At 45.9% G+C, this 20,074-nt stretch overlaps 1 protein-coding gene across 1 annotated transcript; it reads right to left on the bottom strand.

The window, feature by feature from the left end:
• Positions 1-13,109: 13,109 nt before the first annotated feature.
• On the bottom strand, positions 13,110-19,759 carry LOC116570280 (protein FAM205A-like). The gene is made up of 4 exons (XM_032307091.1): positions 19,504-19,759; positions 18,836-18,875; positions 18,244-18,304; positions 13,110-17,073 (listed from the first exon to the last, which is right to left on the bottom strand). The coding sequence occupies exons 1-4, from the start codon at positions 19,645-19,647 to the stop codon at positions 13,302-13,304; spliced, it is 4,017 nt and encodes a 1,338-aa protein (XP_032162982.1). The 5' UTR covers positions 19,648-19,759; the 3' UTR covers positions 13,110-13,301.
• Positions 19,760-20,074: the final 315 nt, after the last annotated feature.

Here is a 20,074-nt window from a genome sequence, read left to right as displayed (position 1 = left end):
AGGATGTGGAGAGAGTAGAATGCTGGTACATTGTTGGTAGAAATATAAAATTGTGTAGCTGCTGTGGAAATGTTTCATGGTTCCTCAAAAATTTTAAAAAGAATTTTCATATGACCCAGCATTTCTACTCTTTATTATATATCCAAAAGAAATGTGATATGATATGGAAACTGGCCAAATTACAAATTTGGTAGCTCTCTCCTGTGATCAAAGAAATGACACATTTCTGTATTATTGGTTACCTATCATCATTCCTGCTAAATCCAACTCACCAATCAGGTTCCATCTCTGAGGAAGCACAGTGGATATGATGACTTCTTGATTACATTGTTTCTAGAAACAAGTTCTGAAGAAGTGGTCTTCTCAGACCCTTCTGGACCCCTTTGAACTACAGAGAGGATACTGACACTGTGGTCTCAAATAAACTCTTTGCTTCCTCCAACCATCTTTGCAGCATTTCTTTAAGAAAGATTTATTCAACATTTGTTCTGTGTAAAGCAGTGGAAACTATTCTGATTGTTCCTCCTTCCTGAACTCAAAGAAAATCTGGAGTTCCTATTTCTACCTGTGAAACTTACTGATTTGGGTTGTTTCTTCCACTTTCCTTTTCAGAGGTTTCTTTTACTCTATTACTTCCTGGGTGACATTCCTCCCCATTTTCTACAAGATCACTGCCAGTTACATCTTTGAGGCTTTCACAGATATTCGCTATTCCCATATCAAAAAATCAGATGAAAGCACAAAAGGGTAATTTACATTTAATATGTGGGATGAGATGGTTCCAACTTATTAGGAGAGCAGCACACTCTCTATAGCTATGTGTCTTTATAGAATGAGCTGAGGGAGAACATCTACCTAGATACCGTCTCCTTCTCTCTTTCTTCCCAAACTCGTACTGTGGAACAGCTCCTTCTTCATCCTAACTCCACTTGCTCTTCTAAATAATCTCACTGAACTTTAAGCAGATGCTCTACAGAGAATGCGTGTGCCTTGGACACATACAAGCTGCATGCTGCCCACATATACCTTACTGTCAGACACTTTTACTTTCATGGCTACAACAGTGTATTAGTTTCCTGTTACTCTGCAACAAGTTACCACAAATGTGGTGGCTTAAGATAATACACAATTTATGATCTCACAACCTCTGTGAGTCAGAATTCCAACTTAGAAGAATTCCAACTACTGAGAAGTCTGTAAAATATTGGCTGGGCTGTGTTCTCACTGGAGGCCTGAATGGGGAAGAATCTTCCAAGCTTAGTCACGTTGTTGGCAGAATTCATTTCTTTGCAGTCATATGACCAAGGGCACTGGATTCTTGGTGTCTCTTAGCTGGAGGCCATGGTCATCATCTAAAGGCCACTTACAGTTCCTAGAGGGTACATGGACTTTCCCAAAATAGCCATTTTATCAAGCCAGAAAGGAGAGACTTAGAATAAGTATTCTAGAAGACAGTCTTATATAATGTAATATAAGTACAAAAGTAACATCTTATTACTTCTGCCATCATTCTGTTAATTACAACTAAATTGAAGGTCTGTTAACACTCAAGAGGATGGAATGACACAAAGCATGAACACCAGGGGTTGGGAACATGGGGGAAACCAGCTTAGAGACTTTCCCCACAAAGAGTACCAAGGAAAGGTTTAGGTTGTCATCTCATATCTCATTTTGTTTGACTAAATGGGCCTATTCTACTTTCTTGTCCCATTGGGATTTACCACCACTTGCCCCGGGACCCTTGAATTTTTTTTTAAGCCCTTCTCAAGTTACCACAGATTCTTCAACTTTCATGTTGTCTCTATGATAATATCTTCTCTCTCTCTTTTCTTCTTCGATAAGGACACAGAAAACCATAATTCTAGTTATCTGCTAAAGAAATAATCATTAAGCATAATTTGTGGGCCAAATCAAAATTTGATTTTCTTTTTTTTTAAATATTTTATTTATTTATTTGACAGAGAGAGAGAGAGAACACAAGTAGGCAGAGAGGCAGGCAGAAAGGGGGGTGGAGGGAGGCAGGCTCCCTGCTGAGCACAGAGCCCGATGCGGGGCTCGATCCCAGGACCCTGAGATCATGACCTGAGCCGAAGGCAGCGGCTTAACCCACTGAGCCACCCAGGTGCCCCAAAATTTGATTTTCTTTTTAACCTGGGTATCTCTCCTAGGACTTCTTCCAGGACATGGAAAACACTTTTCCCCTTCACCATTCATTTGTTTTTAACCATTGTTAGTCATGGTTGGGAGAGACAACCTAGCATGGGCTCTTAGCATCCTTGAATGTTTTTACTGGGTAGGTCAACAATGTAGGACACTGACTGTTTTCTAGGCCATTTCTTAGAATTGTATTTACAACAAGCAACCTTGAAAAATAAAGCAACATCTCTCCCTGGACAGTGATCAGGCTTGCTTTTTCTTCCTGTAAAAGGTGTGAAACCCCAAACCTTAGCATTCCTCTCCTGTAACACAGCCCACTGTATGAGTAGGTATAGGTTGTAGATCCTGTGCTACACCCAAGGCATTTGATAGACACGGAGAACTAATACAGAAAAACCATGCTAAATCTCTTGCTATGGTTGTACTGTGAGTAGTAAAATCCTTGATATCTCACCCAGGAGTCTTGTGTCTTCTGCCAGCATTCATGAAGCAGTAATAGGATATCTTGTTAACTTAAAAACACAGTAAAATCTAGGGATGCATGGGTGGCTGAGTTGGTTGGGCATTTGGCTCTTGATTTTGACTGAGGTCATGATCTCAGAGTCATGAGATCGAGTCCTGCGTTAGGGTCCATGCCCAGCGCAGAGTCTGCCTGAAACTCTCTCCCTCTGGCCCTCCCCCCACTTGTGCTCTTTCCCCCACCTAAAATAAATAAATAAACATTTTTAAAAAATAGAGCAAAATCCCGGCCCCTGCACTGTTCTTGACAATTACTACTATTTGTTTTTCTAGAGGTTAAAACTGATTTTGTTAATTTCTCAAGCACCTTGTTCATATTTTGGAGCTTGCTGCCCTGAACCAAGGTTGCCCATCTCTTGGTCTCCAAGCCAGACTGGATATAGACATTGGGGAAGGGGTCATAGCTTGGATGGCTAACATCTGAGTTGTGGGTGTCCACCAAAGAGTTGTAGTCTGTTGGGTGAAAATTTTGGCTTGGTGAACTCCTGACAGAGCCTCAGTAGTGTTTGACAATCTCTAGTGTGGCCGGGGTTCAAAGGAGTCCGGTACTAGAGATTCTGGTGCCTGGAGTTGGGAAGTGAGGGATAAGTGGATTAGGGAGGTACAATGGCTGACTTCAGCTTTATCTCTGCTGATGAGTTCATTGTGAATATACCCTTTAATTCCCTTCAGGAGTAGAGGAAGAGGAGGTGTGCTCATTCACCCTTATTCTCCCCCAGTGTCAGTAGGTTCACTGTCTATCTAGGAGAGGCACATCGGCCAGGCTTTGAAGTAAAGCTCCTAGGTATGATTGTTGCAAGAGTCTGGAAATCCCCACATCCTTCATCCTCAGGTCGGAGGCATATTTATTCCTGCCTGGGTGAAGTTCCAGGGCAACAGATGTTCCCTGTTTGACAGGAAGGAGCCAGGGAAGGGTATGGTGGAAATTTGAGCTCAAAGCCTTGGCTAGTCCCAGAACAGGGCTTGGAGTGGGCTGAGCCCCTGCAGGCTTTTCTGTCTATCAAGGGTCAAATGGCCTGGGCATTTGGTGCTCTTGGGTCACAGCTGAGCACTGAGCCCTCCAGGGACATCCTGCTCTGATGACTATGCAGGTGTTAATGAAGGGGCTACTGATCTCCTGGAGTGCAAATGACCCATAGTGTCATAAGTGTGTGATATTCATGGGCCTAGTGGAGGCACAGACATTTCTCAGTGTGTAGCCATCTAGGGTTAGGTAACTGCTTGGAATAGCATTAATGTAGTTGGTTACAGATTTGAGGTAGACAGTGTTAAGCATAGGGCAAGGTAAAGATTTTGGGAGGCAATACCCAGCAGCATTATCTTGAAAGGTCTGGTTTATTCTTCCTTTAGGTCTGTGTCGGCTGAGAGGCTGGGGGTCAGGACCCTGCAGTAAACTGGGGACACGCCTGGGGATGGGGATGGGTGTATAGGTGAGGGATGGGGCTGCTGAAGAGGGCAGTGGACTTACTTGCTGACCTTGTCATTTCTTTGAAAGCCCACAGCCATGTTGTTGAGACCAAGGTATGCATGTGAATCCAAGACTGTCCTTATTAAAGGAGAAGCAATGAGACAGAAATCAGAAAGCAGAGTTTAGAGGAGGGAAAGACAGGCCTGCTTTAAGGTGACCTAGGAGCTTTATGGAGGAGAGCAATGTTGAGGAACGAATTTGGACTGCATTTGTGTTTGTAGGTCTGCAAGATGGTCTGTATCTGTTTGCAGACACAATGGGGAGACTGTCTTTGTGCCTGCATGTTGGTTGTGCCAGCATCTGCTCCTGCATGTCTGACTCAGGGTGTTCTTGAGTCTAGGTAGGTGTGTTTCCTGGACATGTCTTTGGGTTCTCCGAATTTTTGCAGTGGCAACATTGACTTTGTGTCTTTGTGTTTATGCATCTGTGTGGCTGGATGTCTGTGTCCATGTGTCTTTGACTATGTGTGGGATTCTGCTCTGGCCTCTCACTTTACCCTGCCCCTCTTCCCTGACACTCCCCAGCTGCCAGCATCATTTACCGCAAGGAATGGCGTCCTTTCCCTTCCCGCTGTCTGGATTCCCACGAGACCAGCTGTCTGCCCAGGGTCCTGCCCCTGTGGCCTCTGTAGCAGGCTCGACCTTGAGAGCGATATACTCTGGAAAGCCCCCAACATGCTCCTTGCATGGCCATGGACCCAGAGAAGTTACAGTGGAGGAGAGGGGGAAGGCAGAAAAGGGGGGGCAGTTGGCAGAGCCCACCCCTCCTTCTGGAAACAGAGATCTCCCTCTGGCCCCTTCCCAGGCCCCCTTTCCCTCCCTATGCTCTCATCCAGACCAAGTATTCAGGGTCCTGGCCTCAGTATCTCTGGGGATAGGAATGAACATTCCTCTGCAGGCCCTGCCAGAGCCACAGGGATCTGGTCTTCTGTGTCCCCCAGTACCTTCCTTGCCTGCATCGTGTCCGTTCCTCATCTCTGCACCTGAAGCCCAGGCTGTCTTCTCTTCTTTCCTCTTCCTATGTTGGACGCAGTAACTATTCTTGTTCCTTGTTCTGTGACAGACCTGGCCTCTGCCATGGGCCCCTGACCCAGGTGGAACATTAGGCTTTGGATGGCTGGGAAGGAGCAGAAGCCCAGGCCCCTCTCACATGGTGCAGAAAGTAGCATCTGTGGGGTTTACTCCTGTTCCCATTCTGTGTTCACTGTTCTCCCTGGATGGGCTGAGGTAAGCAGGTACAAAAATGAAGCAGTCATGGTTTCTATCCTCTAGGACTCAATGTTTGACAGGAGAAGTGATTTTGTGGAGAAGCCACTTTCCTCCACCTCAGGTAGTCAGGTACCTGAAATTCTCTCCATAGAATTCTTAGGTGTCCTCCGCAGAAGTCGGGAAGGGCTCCAGAAGGTCCGAACCTTTCACCATGCCATGTTACTTGTGAGGGCCAGAGGTGTACTCCAGAGTTCCCAAGCAAGCACTGATATATTCCTAGCACCTGCCACCAACTCTGGAGGTGTAAATGCTTGAGTTTCTATCCTCCATGAGGCCTTTTATTCTGATTTTACCTCTGTTGAGACTAGGGAAAGCTGGAGGGTGGGGGCTGTGCTAGGGTAATGGGATGGGATGAACAGGGCTTCATCTCTCAACAACATCCTGTGTGAATCACAGGCTCTGACCCTATCTTCTCTCAGCTCTTGGCTTTGCTGAAACTGAGAATCCTGAAGGTGTTTGTTCCAGCTCATCTTTATGCCTTTTGACCCTTTGTTGTAGGACTTTGGTCAGCACTATGAACTCACACTGTTCTGGGACAGGTAGAAGCCTGAGGGGACCATGGGAAGGACCCATTCCACCTAAGTCAGGATGTGTGCACATTAACCTTGGCTTCCCACATGATGCTGCTGTGACCACTCTGGGTCCCTTCATGCTGGGCTCCCCTCTTATCTCCTTGCTCTGTGGCTTTCTGCCCAACTGCCACCTGACAGGGAGGATGTGTCTGTCACAAGATCTCCTTTGATATTTGGGGATGCTTTAGGAAAACACCTGGAGGGTGTTGGCTCAACAGGCCTGGACCTTGTATCTTCTCATCTCGGGGGCCACAGCAGGGGCTGGGCCCTCATCTAATAGGCACAGAGTCACCATTCAGAGGAGGGACACATTCATGCTGCTTCTGATTCTGGCTTTTCTGCATCCTGTTAGCAGTGGACACCTTGTGGTAAGTACTGGGGTCCTATCGTGGAAGGGAGTCCTGCCACCACTTCTTGGTTTGATGGGATGTTGGATTTCATAGGGAGACTACAGCACTTCATGCACTTCCTGTAGCTCTTGGCTCTTATGTTGTAGGTCAGAAGTGGGAATGCAGAGGTTTCACCTTCTGAGAAATGTGAGGTATCCAAAACGGAGGTCCATCCCATCCACTCAGGACAATATATTTTTTAAAGATTTTATTTATTTATTTGACAGATGACAAGTAGGCAGAGAGGCAGGCAGAGAGAGGAAGGGAAGCAGGCTCCCTGCTGAGCAGAGAGCCAGATGTGGAGCTCCATCCCAGGGATCATGACCTGAGCTGAAGGCAGAGGCTTTAACCCACTGAGCCACCCAGGCGCCCCAGGACAATATTTTTTTTTCTGCCTTCCAGTTCTGTCCTCCCACCCCTAAACATCCCTAATCTCTGAACACTAGGATGGAATACCTGCCCTCTTGGTCTCTAACTTAATGCACTAGGCTCCACACATCTAAAACTTCTCGAAATCTCTCCCTCTCCAGTCATCTGAGAGCATCTTTATACACACAATCAGCAGTGGAAACACCTTTTTATGCCCACCTGGTCTCTCTGTTGGATACCTACTCCATAGACTCTAATAGTTATTTGCCATGGTAACTTCCAGAATCCATCTCTACTTCCAGTTTTTGGTTTTGATATTTCATACCCCTCTCTCCATCCCCAGCCATGGTCTCTTCCTTGCTCTTTCCTTATCCTTTTGGGCCTTTGCTTACACTTTGTTACATGTGAGGGAATCTTACTCCCTCCCTCTCTGCTTTCTTTCTTTCCTTCCTTCCTCCCTACCCTCCTTCCTTCCTCTCTCTTTCTAGATTTTATTTGAGAGAGCGCAAGACAGACACAGTGCATAAGCTGGGGTGAGGGGCAGAGGGAGAAGGAGAAGCAGGCTCCCTACTGAGGGAAGCTGAAGCTGGGCTTGATCTCAGGACTCTGGGATCACGACCTGAGCTGAAGGCAGATGCATAATCGACTGAGCCACCCAGGCACAACACATGAGGGAATCTGTCTTGTGGTCCTTTTAGACAAAGTCATCTTTAGGACATGTGCATTTGGTCCTATCCCCTACATCTACACTGCCTCATTACTCCAGCAGTTCTTTTCTTGCTCTCCCTTATCAATCTGTCCCTCCTGATTGCATCATTTCAGTCAACATCCAACATGTTATGTCTCTCATTTTTTTCCCCTTACTGTTTTCCACAGTGGCTGCACCAATTTAAATTCCCACCAATAGTACACAAATGTTTACTTTTCTCTGCATCCTCACCAGCATTCATCTCTTGTCTTCTTGAGTATCGCCATTGTAACAGGTGTGAGATGACATCTCATTGTGGTTTTGATTTGCATTTCCCTGATGATTAGTGATGTTGAACATCTCCTCAGGCACCTGTTTGACATTCAAATGTCTTGTTTGGAAAAATAGTCTAATTAGTTCCTCTGCCCATTTTTATTTTATTTTAATCTATTTAGGTTTTTATTTAAATTTCAGTTAGTTAACATACAGTATAATATGAGTTTCAGGTATACAATATAGTGATTCAACACTTCCATACAACACCCAGTGCTCATCACAAGTCTACTCCTTAATCCCCATCACCTATTTAACCCATCCACTCCCACCTCCTCTGGTAACAATCACTTTATTCTTAATAGTTAAGAGTCTGTTTCTTAGGGGAGCCCTCCTACCCTGTTGGTAGGAATGCAAACTGGTGCAGCCACTCTGGAAAACAGTGTGGAGGTTCCTCAAAAAGTTGAAAATAGAGCTGCCCTACAACCTAGCAATTGCACTACGGGTATTTACCCCAAAGATCCAAATTTAGTAATCCAAAGGGGCATGTGCACCTCATTGTTAATAGTAACAATGTCCACAATAGCCAAACTATGGAAAGAGCCTAGATATCCATCAACAGATGAATGGATAAAGAAGATGTGGTATATATACATAGTGGGATATTATGCAGCCATCAAAAAATTGAAATCTTGCCGTTTGCAATGATGTAGGTGGAGCTAGAGGGTATTATGTTAAACAAAATAAGTCAATCAGAGAAAGACAATTATAGGATCTCAGTGATACGTGGAATTTCATATAGGGAAAGAGAGGAAAACATGAAACAAGACAAAACCAGAGAAGGAGACAAACCATAAGAGACTCAATCTCAGGAAACAGACTGAGGGTTGCTGGAGTAGAGGTGGGTGGGAGGGATGGGGTGGCTAGGTGATGGACACTGGGGAGGGTATGTGCTATGGTAAGCATTGTGGATTGTGTAAGAATCACAGACCTGGATGCTTGAAACAAAAATACATTATATGCTAATAAAAAAATAAGATTCTGTTTCTTTGTTTGCCCCTCTGTCTCTTTTTTCCTTTTGCTTGTTTTGTCTCTTAAATTCCACAAATGAGTGAAATCACATGGTGTTTTTCTTTAATTTTCCTTTGCATAATATTCTCTAGTTCCATATATTCCATATCTTCTTTATCCATTTGTCAGTTGATGGACACTTGAGCAGTTTCCATAATTTGGCCATTAAATCCGACTTTTTTGTTGTCATTGATGTCATGAGCCTCCCCCTCCCCCTTTTTAATATTTATTTGTGAGAAAGAGAGGGCTTGAGCAGGGAAAAGAGCAGAGGGAGAGGGAGAGGAAGCAGACTCCCCCCTGAATGTGGAGCCCCATGTGAAGACTCCCAATCCCAAGATCCTGAGATCATGACCTGAGCCAAAGTCAAGATGCTTAAACGACTGAGACACGCAGATATCCCTGATGTCACTCACCTTTAAAAAAAATCATCTCTGGGTCCCTCTTCCTTCTACTGCTATTTCCTCATTTTTCTGCACTTCTATGAAACAAACTTCCTTGAAAGAATGACTACACTTGCTATCAGCAGTTATTCTGCTTCCATTCTTTCTTGAATACATTCCAGTCATGCCTTAATGTCCACCATTCACCAAACTATTTTCAATGCCATAAGTGATGTGTTGCTGAATCTAATGGTCAATTCTGAGTCCTCATTTTCTTTGGCCCATTTGCAACTTTTGACACAGTTGCATATATCTCCTTGCAATACTTTGCTCCTCTTGGTTATGATATACCATACTCTTCTGCTTTTCCTTCCTCCCTGGCTACAGATTCTCAGTCTCCTCTCTTATATCACTTTTTTCCTCCAATTTCTTACTGTTAGAATATTCCAAAGCCCAGTCCTTAGTTCTTCCTTAATTTCACTGATTCCTTTGGTGATCTTTTCTAGTCTCATGGTTTCATGTACATCAATTAGTCAGTCAATCCAATCAGTCATCTCTCTCTGAGGACCATCATGTTTTTGTGCTTATTTTTAAATTTTTTATTTTTATTAAGACTTGTTTATTTGACAGACAGCACAAGTAGGGGGAACTGCAGGAGGAAAGGGAGAAGCAGGCTCCCTACTGAGCAGGGAGCCTAATGTGGGACTTGATCCCTGGACTCTGGGATCATGAACTGAGCCAAAAGCAGATGCTTAACCAACTGAGCTACCCAGGCACTTCTGTATATGTTGATTAGACAGTTCGGAGGCATGAGACTACCCCATAGAGTAATGATCTCCTTGAAGGCAAGGCCTGTGTCTTGGTGATTATTTTGTCTGGCATAGTTCCTGGCACATATTAAGTACACAAATATTTTAATTGTCAAATGCAAGATACCTCTCAAGGTCATTTTTATTGTGAGCCTTTTATGTTACCCTAAGGTTCTCCTTATCAGTTGAGTACTTACTCCTGTGGCAGGAGCTCATAGACCATAGTACTTATCACATTGATGTAATAATTTATCTGCTTCCTCAGACCAGACTTTAGAGTCAAGTCTATTAAGGTATTACCATATGCCAGCCCCTATCATAAGCCCTGGGAATATGAGATACTACTGTAATTTTTTTTAGGAAAGAAAGGATGTGAAACTGAACTCAAAGCAGAGGCAAATCTGAGAGATATCAAAGATATCAAAATTAGAACCCAGTGACTGACTTGATGTATGGTCCAAACAAATAAAGTGTATGTATAGTGATACCATTCCATGACATTAGAAAGCAGTTTGGTGGGGTAGATGATGTTTAGAAACTTTGAATTAATCTGCATTGTGTTTGGAGCAAGATGGAGCTTCTTCCTATCTATTGACTGGCTATATAGTTGGAGCTCAGAGGAAAGACTAGAACAACAAAGTGACTTTGGGAATCACCAGTATATTAGCAGTAATTGAGGTTTGGGATATGGATGTACAGTTGTCCCCCTTTCCAGATAAAGGAATTGGGACTCAGAAACTTGCCAAATGTCAGAGTTAGGATTCTAACTCTGATTTTTTTCACATTCCATTCTTGTGACTTTGACCTTAAAATCTGCATCCTGTCCAAGGGTCACACATTTGGCGTGAAAATTGTAAAAACACATGCTTAAGGATTTTGTAATGTTTTTCTTGTGTTGTAGTTTTGCTGCCCTTTATTCATGCTTGTCATCTTTCTCTGAAGTCATTCTCTGGTCATTTTAGTCAGAAGGCTCCTTCTGAAGGTGACCTAAACATTTTTTTTTTTAAGATTTTATTTGCCTGACAAGAGTCACAAGTAGGCAGACAGGCAGGCAGAGAGAGGAAGGGAAGCAGGCTCCCTGCTGAGCAGAGAGCCAGATGCGATGTGATGCAGGGCTCAATGTGGGGCTGGATCTCGGGACCCTGGGATCATGACCTGAGCCAAAGGCAGATGCTTAACCCACTGAGCCACCCAGGCCTCCCATGGTGACCCAATTCTTTTATTCATACTTAACCTTATATTGAGTGGAATAAGCACAACTTTCAGGTATGCTGTTTCGCTGTAGCCTCCTTAAGGGCCAGATTCCAGTCTTCCTTCCAAGGACACCATGCCTGCCCCAACCCAGTTAATGGGGAAAGGTAGGACAGATCCAATCACACCTCCTTGGGAGGTCAGAGAATATATGAGTCTGATGGCCACCGTTAAGAGATTCACTTTGTGGCCAGGGCTACAGAGGCTGCTAGTGGTGCTGGGGGTGAAGGTGGGAGAGTAGGTTGACTGAAGTGGAAGTGGGAAAGAGTTCTAATATTGCCTTAGTATGGCAAGCTATTGGAGAGTCCTCATAAAACAGGTCTGTATGAGGGACTTCATTTAATCTGTGTGTGAGGGACTGTATAGACAAGATATGGTCAGATCTCAGCTTGCCTGAGATGGTTTCTCCATTACATTCCAGGGGTTTCAGAGAACTTCATGTCATCTTTCCATTAATGAGAAACAGATATTACTATGAAATAGCCAATTATTGCACATTTCAGAAAAACTGAAAGGACCACAATTCCTGTTCAGTTCTGAGCAGCTTATCTGCTTTGGAGCCTCATGTGTGGCATTAAATTCTGGATCCCTGTCCATTTTCCGTGACTTTTAATGGAACAGCACACTACAAAAGCCTAAAAGTTTGTTTCTGTTTTGTTTGTTTTGAGAGTCAAAGTAAATGGTTCTGGTGTTTTCTGAAATATAGGGGGATATAAGAAATGGGGAAAGATGACAGGCATCAAAGGTAGGAGTGGGCAGACTAATTTGGCTGGGGAGAGAAGAGTCATCCTCTGAGGGGGAGATACCAGGCAGATCCTGGGAGAGGATACAGCTGATTTCAACACCATACAACATGCATGAACATATAAAAATGAACATAATACACTTATGTGTGTATATTCAGGAAGGCAAGACTGGTCTGGTGGAAAGAAGGAAAGTAGAGAAGGGTCGCAGTTGTAGGTGGTATACAAATAACTCATAGCACAAGACTGGATGTGTTTGGAAAACCACTCGTGTTTATGGTTCTTTCCCAGAAGCTTCAACACTTAGCCAGTCACTCTTAATCACACTAAAAACAAATAGATTGAAGCTCAGATTTACTCACCTACTTCGCCCCAAAACACTTGAATCTTGGGTTGCCTTCCTGGCTCCAGGCTCTTTTGAGTGCAAAGTAAATTGGCTTTGCTTCCTTATCATACCCTGGTCAGGAACAGTGAGCCTCTGTCCCAGGTACTCTGATCTCCCATCTACATGCTCCCCCTCCCTGATTCTCTCCGGGCCTGCCCTTGGGAGTGGGGGAAAAGTCCCTTTTCATGACCTACTCTGATCTTCATTCCAAGAGTCCATGCAGCTGGAAGGCAGTGGGCAGGATATAGACAAGAGAGTTACAGCAGCTTCCCAGATGAGCTCTCCAGAAAGATCTTGCCAATAACCAACAGGGAGCAGAGGAGGGGGAGATTTCTATCATTTGCTTTTGACATCCTGTCCTGTTAGCTACGTTTTTGATAAACACAACATACCTCCTCAAGGTTGGAGCACTATGGCACTCCTCTAAAAACCTCCCCCGCAGACTGTGGGCCTCTATGGAAGTCATGAGTGATTCTGCCTGTGGGATTCGTGGCCAATCCTCCTCATCACTACTATCCTCAAGTCCACATTGCTCCTCTGGGGCTAAAGACACCAGTGGGAAGCCATGATTGAATTCAAGCCTGACCTTTATTTACCTTACCTTCCTTCTCTGCCCAAGCCCCTTTATCCATAGTCCAGGGTGGGCCGGGAGGAGTTGTGTGGAAAGCTGACCCAGCTTAAGAGTGGATTAAAGCTCCTTCTCTATATGGGAAGGACACTTCAGCCTGCCCTCATGCCTTCCCTTATCACACCACAGTGGAGAGAAGGAGGAGACAGACAGTGCTTTGCTTAGAGACATAGAGTGTATTTTGGGTGGCACTCTGCCCCACCTGCACCATAAATGAAAATGACAGTAGCAATCCTCTTCAAGGGACACAGATGAGAGCCTACAATGACTTTTGATTGTGTTGGGTCTTCTTGAGCAGACCAACGTTTCTCTCTGAGGTGGGAGGTAAGATCTAGGGTACATTCCCTGGTTGTGTAGCACAAGCCACTCGAGGACAGTGCCGAGGGCAGTGGCGGGGGTGGCCCAGGACTGGGGCAGAATGGAGCTGGTGAGAGCGGGAGCGGTGCCGGAGCTTACTGTCAGGGGAATGGGGACCATCCAAGAAGGCCAGGCCCTCCTGCTTCTCAGTGGGGGAAGATTGGGCTTTGGAGTCCCCTCTTGTCCTCTCTGTCTTGGTTTGCCCCATGGAACTTTTGGCTGGAGCCAGGCCCTTTTCTGCATTTTCTTTTCTGGTGTTGGCCCCTTTCCCAGCTGTAGAGGACATGGATTCCTCATGCACTTTGCCTTTTGCCTTGGAGTTAAAACAGTGAAGAAAGGATTTCATCTTACTTCTCAAGCCTGATTCTGGAAGGCTGGGCCTCTTGTGAGTGTGGACTGGCATCACCTGTCCCTGCAAAACCTGACCTTTCAAAGTTTGGCCCTGCAAAGGCTTACCCTGAACGAGTTGGCCCAGGAAAAGCTGGCCCTGTGATGCCTGGGGCACCACAGGCTGGGCATTCTTAGGAATCCTTGCTGGTTTGAGGAATACATTAAGCTTGGTTTGACTGCTGTGCAGGTCATTCTTCTCAGGTACCTTCACCCCAGGGATTCCTGGAGGTGGCTCTGGAAGCTTAATCTGAGGGTGATGTCGGGTACTGTGTTCACAGGGAGCATCAAGATGAAAGCTACGGCTCCGTCGCCAGGGGCTGTGAGGTGTCCTGTTCAGAAGCATCCCTTTTGGCATCTGGGCTTCATCAGGGTGGCTTATGTCTCTTGTGGAGGAGTGTGCAAACCCTGCATCCCCTTCTCCATGGTCCCCTGCCAATTTGGGTTTCCCTGGGTCCTCTCTCTTTTCTGCCAGCATGGGGACATGGGCTGAGTCCTTGCTGTGGCCAGGGCTTTGGGACTCAGGACTCCAGGGCTCCTCCAGGCTGGGGCTGTTCACATTGGCCTCCAACTGAACACAGAGCACCTGGGCCTCTGTCATGTCCCCACTGGGTTGTGATATCTTAGAGGGCCAGTGGGCAGAACCATGAGATACTGCTCTTGAACTAGGTTGCTTCTGGTTCTGCTGTACCGCTTTTAACTCAAGGGCCAGCTGTTCTTTAAGGTGGAGCCATTCTGGATCTGGGACACGAGGAGTGTCTGGTGGGATGGGGAGATCCTGGAGCAATGTTTCTCCTAGGTTCTCTAGACTCTCTAGAGAATCCTGTATGGATGTGTTGTCTGAGTTTGCTACATTTTGTTCTCTGGACAGCCTAGCCTTTATGGGAATTCCAAGTTGTATCTCTAGGATCTTCTTTCTTAGATGGAAATTTAGTTTGGCTAAGATGGGTTTCTTGAGTGTATAGGGCCCAGAGGCCTCTGCCTGGCTTTCTAAATTCACCATCTTGATCATTTCTTCCACCCGCTCTTCAACCTGGAGCTCATCTTCAATGTCTGCACAAGTCTCATTGGCATCTTGAAAGCTTGGCCCAGGACTCAGAGACTGCTCTTCAGATGTGATCATCTGAGTCAGAGGTTCAGTTGGGAATTCACCAGGTCCAGGCACCATTCCTGTGATTACAGCTTGGGTAGAGATTGCCGGTGCCATGGCCCTAGAGAGAGCCACATAATAAAGAGCTGGCAGCCCTGACAAGAAGGCCAGGTACTTGTGCCGCAATGTTGTCTCCAGTTTCTCAATGGCTCCCTCGGACAGGGCTTGGGGCAGCTTAGGGTGTTCAGGGACAGCATCTGGTGAGGCCTGTTGCTGTTGGTCAAGGGCCACTGGTATCCAGGGCATAGCTTTCTGCTGTAGGGCAGGGTCAGTTGCTTCCTGTAGCTCCAAGGGCTTGTTTTCTGGGATGCAAGTGAAGGGAGCCTCTTGCAGGCCCCCAGGAATTATGCACTGCCAAGAGCTATATACACGAGCAGGGACCTTGCCCTGCTGAATCTGCCCACATTTGGAGTTGATGTGGCTCTGCAATATTGCCTTGGCCTGGTCAAACAAGTGTGGCATGGGGATTGACACTGGGTCTGTGATGGGTGAGAATGGGTCATCGGCCTCAGTGACCTCTATGGCTGTAGGTTGGGGATCATGCATGTTGGCTAGGGCTGTGCTGCTCCAGGACAGAGTTGACTGATCAGTGGGGGACAGAAGTAACTGGATGGATTCCTGGATCTTTTGGGGCAGGCCCCAGCGATGGTGAATTAACTGACGCTGGAGGTGGAATTCTAGCAGCCTCCGGGCATGCTCCGGGAAGAAGACTAATTCCCTAGTGAAGACTGTGATGGGCTTCACTGGCCAGGAAGTTTTCAGTGTCTCAGGAGACTGGGCTTTGCCACATGGCCTATATTGCACGGGGTTCTGGGTGTGCTGAGGTCTCTGGAAAACAGCTGGCAAGCCCCACTGAAGCTGGAGCTGCCTCTGCAGCAGGTGCCACTCCAAGGCATCACACTCGGCCAGGGTCAGAAATGGGACACTTATTTGAGGTTGTTGGTAGTCAGATGGAATGACCCAATTTGGGGAGGATGGGGAAGAGGGTGTGGTTGACTGGGGTGGAGTTTTAGGTAACAGAGGGAGAATGGAGAGTTCCTTGAGAAGAAAAGGATCCTTCAAGGGATGCTTGGACATGCTCCCATTCATATAGAAACTTTGAGAGCCTAGGAAGGTGTTAACCAATGATTCACTGTGCAGGGAAGGGAGTCCACAGAATAGCTGGCTGTATTTCTGCTGCAGCTGGCCCACTGAGTCATGATCCTGGTACCCAGGAAGTGCATAGAGACCACTTGAGTCTTCAAGGCCTGGAGAGTGCAAGGCCACAGCCATATTGTTTGGGATTTGCTGGTGGTGGTGTCTTTGTTCTGGATCCATAATGGACCATTCAGAAACCCAGAAGGCCTGGGTAGGCTGGCTGGCCATACATGAACCCCAGGTCTGGTAGGAATAGGTCCCAAATTTTTCAATAGGGAACTTAGAATTGTTCTTCTGGATGAAAGAAACTGGTTGGTTGTTTACAGGTTGGTAACACAATGGCGGATTTGGCATAAGCTGCCTCAGGGACTCCTCCACACGTCTGGGTAGCCCCCACCTCTGGAAATGCATCCATTTTTTCACATGTACCTCAAGAAGTCTCAGTACTTCAGGACTGAGGAATGGCAGGTGGGCAGGGAGGACAGTAACCACATGCAAGGCCATAGGGTGTGTCAGGGTAGTGATTTCTCCGTTCAGGGTCTGCAGAGACACCTGGGAATTCAAGGGCTGTGGCCCTTGATTTCCACAGTCAAGGGTGGGGCTACTCTGCACCATCTCCTGCTGGTTCACTAGAACCCTGGGCTCCTCAAGTCTTGAACAACATAAAGTCTCTGGGTCCGTGGGCACCTCCTGTATTTGAAATCCCTGCCCCAGCTGGAGATGTTCAGTCCAGCAATCATGGATCTTGACTGTACCAGCTGATGGGACAATCGACTGTGTTAAGGATTTCTGATCCACTAATTGCAACACTGGGGGGGTTGTAGATCGAAGTGCAAGTGCTTTGGAGTGTAAGGAGTGTTGCTGCAGACTCTGGTCAAAAGACACAGTAGGCATAGACACAATCTCTAGGCAAGAGGAATCCTGCAATGGTCCCGATGAAGGGGGAGAGATCAGGGTGTTCTCACCCACCAACAGCTGCTGAATTTCCAGAGCCATGGCATTGCAGATTTCGCAGCAGGTATCTGCACACAGGACCCGCCTCACACTTCCCTCCTGAGGAAGCCAGCCCTGGCTGGGAGGGAAGAGGACAACAGTTACTGATGGAGTGACACCTGCCTCTTTGTTTGTTTGGCTTGTTTGCTTTTTTAAATAGTCTCCTTACGTAGCATGGAGCCCAGAGCAGGGCTCAAACTCAGAACCCTGAGATTAAGACCCAAGCTGACAGCAAGAGTGGAACGCTTAACCGACTGAGCCACCCAGGCACCCCAACACCTGCCTCTTTGAGTGTGGCCTGGAGATTTGGTCCACCCACCCCTAGTCCTGGGAGCCTTGGGGCCTATACCCCTAGGGTATTTATCCACCCCTCTTTTCCTCCTAGGAAAATGCTATAGTTAAGTTATGTTGGCTGGGCTGGGCTGAGGGTCTGGAGCTTGTTGGGCAAGGTCTCAGACAATCCATGGAAATGCAGGGCCACGAGAGACTAGGAGGTGGGGTACATTCTCTGTTGATCTATGTTGAGAAGCTGAACCAGGAAAAAGGAACAAGGCAGAAGTGGGCAGCCAATGGTTAGCTGATGGGGCATCACCAGGAACATTACCAGGGAGAACGGAGAGTCAGACTCATCTGGGATTAAGAAGGCCATAGTCTGGCATTCATATTCCTAAACTGTGGAAAATGAGGGCTTTGTGGGAACTCCACATTCTGGGGATTATGGAGTGTCCTAGCTTCTATACATAGCATCTCTTGGGAGCCAGTCCCATTCCTGGAGCTTTTAAGAGGATGACAGGCTCGTTTCTGAGGGCTGTCCCAGGAGTAAGCCTCCCTGAAGACAAAACCATGGAGCTAATATCAGCAGGTTCCAGGGGTCTGCCCTTGGATAGTTGTAACTATAAAGGGAATATGGCATGGTCATTTATTTGTGCAGGCATTTGCCTATTCTCTTGACTGGATAACTTGTCTGTGGCTGAGTGCAAACTCATGTAGCATCTTCAGTGAATTACATAGTAGTGAAATCCTGAATTTCAGGACCACTGTGAACCTAGCCAGAGCAGAACTGGGAGACTCCTCCTACCTGAGACACCTGATCCCCCTCTGCCCTGGCAACCCTCTCAACCAGTCTTCACCATCCACTGTGTCTGACTCCCTCCCAGACATTATCCCTCTTCTCCTCCCTGCCCCAGGCCAAGCAGAGAAATCATCACAGGCCAGGCTGAGAGTTGGGAGACCACAAAGAAGGGATCACCTTTTCATGACAGAGAGCAGCTCCCATGGTTTCTCAGCTTCTTCCTGGCAAAATCTCCTAGCTGAAAAACCAGGACAGTGTTACAAGAAATGAGAGGATGCAGGGATATCCTGTAGGAAGCTGGAGGCCTTGAGTAAGAGGAGGTTGAAAACCCCAAGAGTCAATGCTCTAAGGCATGTCTGTGTACAACTTAATCCATTGCAACATGCTGTCCTGGACCCAATTTCACTTGATCATCACAACCACACTGTGAGTGAGGCAGGATCATGAGACTCCCATTTCCTGGATCATGGACTGAGACATGAAGTGACTTCCACAGGGTGGTAAAACTATAAAAAAAAAAAAAAAAGGCTTCTGTCCTACTTCCTCATTCTTCATTCCCAGGGGCAGGTGTAAGGTAGAGAATTTTGGGCCATTCCTAGGCTCTGATTTCCCACCCAAGAAAGTCTTCTGGGAGAATTTGTCAGCTGGGGCAATAGGAGCCTTCAGTGGTTAGAGTACCTGGCTACTTGTTTCAGGGGTCATAGAGGGACAGGAGTTAGGGGAATATTGTCCATAGTGAGGGGAGTCAGAACAGAGATGGAGATCTTACCTCTTGTTGCTGCATCTCTTATCTTGACTCTTCGGTGACGCTTAAAGACAAAATGTTAAAGTATGAAGCTGGGACACCATTTTTTTTTTCATGTTTAAAACATGACAAAGCTAATACACATTTCCTAATCCCTTTCTATGTGTCTATATTTTATTTACTTCCCTAACTTTTCTTTCCATACCCATTTCTTTTCACCTTAAAGTTTCCCTTATCTGCTTGTTTTTTATTTATTTTAAGGCTTTCCCATACTCAATACCTCTCATTTATTTTCCAGGAGAAGTTATGCATGAAGTTTATGATGAAGCAAGAGAAAAAGTAGAACAGATTAAAGGGTGTGTAGGTGTAATAGCCAAAGATTTTCTGTTAACAAATGCCTATAGAAACCACCAACCAGAAAAATTCCACTTATTGGGAGGTAGTCTGAGATCCAGGATGTAGATCTAGGTCCCAACCCAAACCAGATTGAAAGGTTCTTTATTTTTCAACTAGTATACACTGTAGCGTGGCCTGGAAAAGAATTATTTCTAGTCTCTGAGAAGTAACATGTAAGAGTTACTGAATGCATGATATAAAAATTAGGGGGGGTGATAAAAGGAGAGACTCTGAGATCTTAAAAGCTTCTTATCTAAAGCATAATTAGTTCAATCATGGTCATAATATTTCCCTACCTGGCAGCAGATCCTTTTAGGTTCCAACCTCAATCCACAGTAACTCCTTGTTACTTGCCAGATAATTAGAAGAATAATGAAGATGAAGCCATAGGTATATAAGGGATACTTGAAATCCCACAGAACAACATTATGGCTCAACATGGTCTAAACCTCATTAGCATGAGGAGACCAACCACTCCTATATCTAGACATTCAGTGTCCTGGTGCCTAATGACTTCCAGTGCTATGCCTTGTCATCTCCGCCTCATAGATGATGGAACCAGGTCACCAGACTGCATCACAAAGCCCTACTGTTTCACAAGGCAGGTGTAGTGTCAAAGACTTTTATCTGTCTTAGGGAAGCTTATATGGTGACTTAATCTGTAGATAGTGTTCAGTTGTCTGTAAGGGCTACAGAGCCTGGGACTAAAGGTGTCTACTCATAGACAGTGTCTTTGCCTCCACTTGATCTTTACTCAGCCCACTCTATATCGGCCTGATGTCTTGGCTCTCTCCTTTATAACTATCTGGTGACCTGTCCCCAGAAAACAATGTTTAGGGACATAGGGAACCTTTTTAGGAAGAGTGG

The sequence above is a fragment of the Mustela erminea genome, chromosome 12 (assembly GCF_009829155.1).
Source record: "Mustela erminea isolate mMusErm1 chromosome 12, mMusErm1.Pri, whole genome shotgun sequence".
Classification (NCBI taxonomy): domain Eukaryota; kingdom Metazoa; phylum Chordata; class Mammalia; order Carnivora; family Mustelidae; genus Mustela; species Mustela erminea.
This window is presented reverse-complemented; position numbering and strand designations above follow the sequence as displayed.

Excerpts from the sequence above, each read along its gene's own strand:
- LOC116570280 (XM_032307091.1), bottom strand. The coding sequence starts at position 19,647 with ATGTTGAGCCATAATGTTGTTCTGTGGGATTTCAAGTATCCCTTATAT. Across the intron at positions 18,876-19,503 it reads CTAAAAGGATCTGCTGCCAG|CGTCACCGAAGAGTCAAGAT; the intron begins GTAGGGAAATAT and ends TTTGTCTTTAAG. Across the intron at positions 18,305-18,835 it reads AAGAGATGCAGCAACAAGAG|CTAGGAGATTTTGCCAGGAA; the intron begins GTAAGATCTCCA and ends CTGGTTTTTCAG.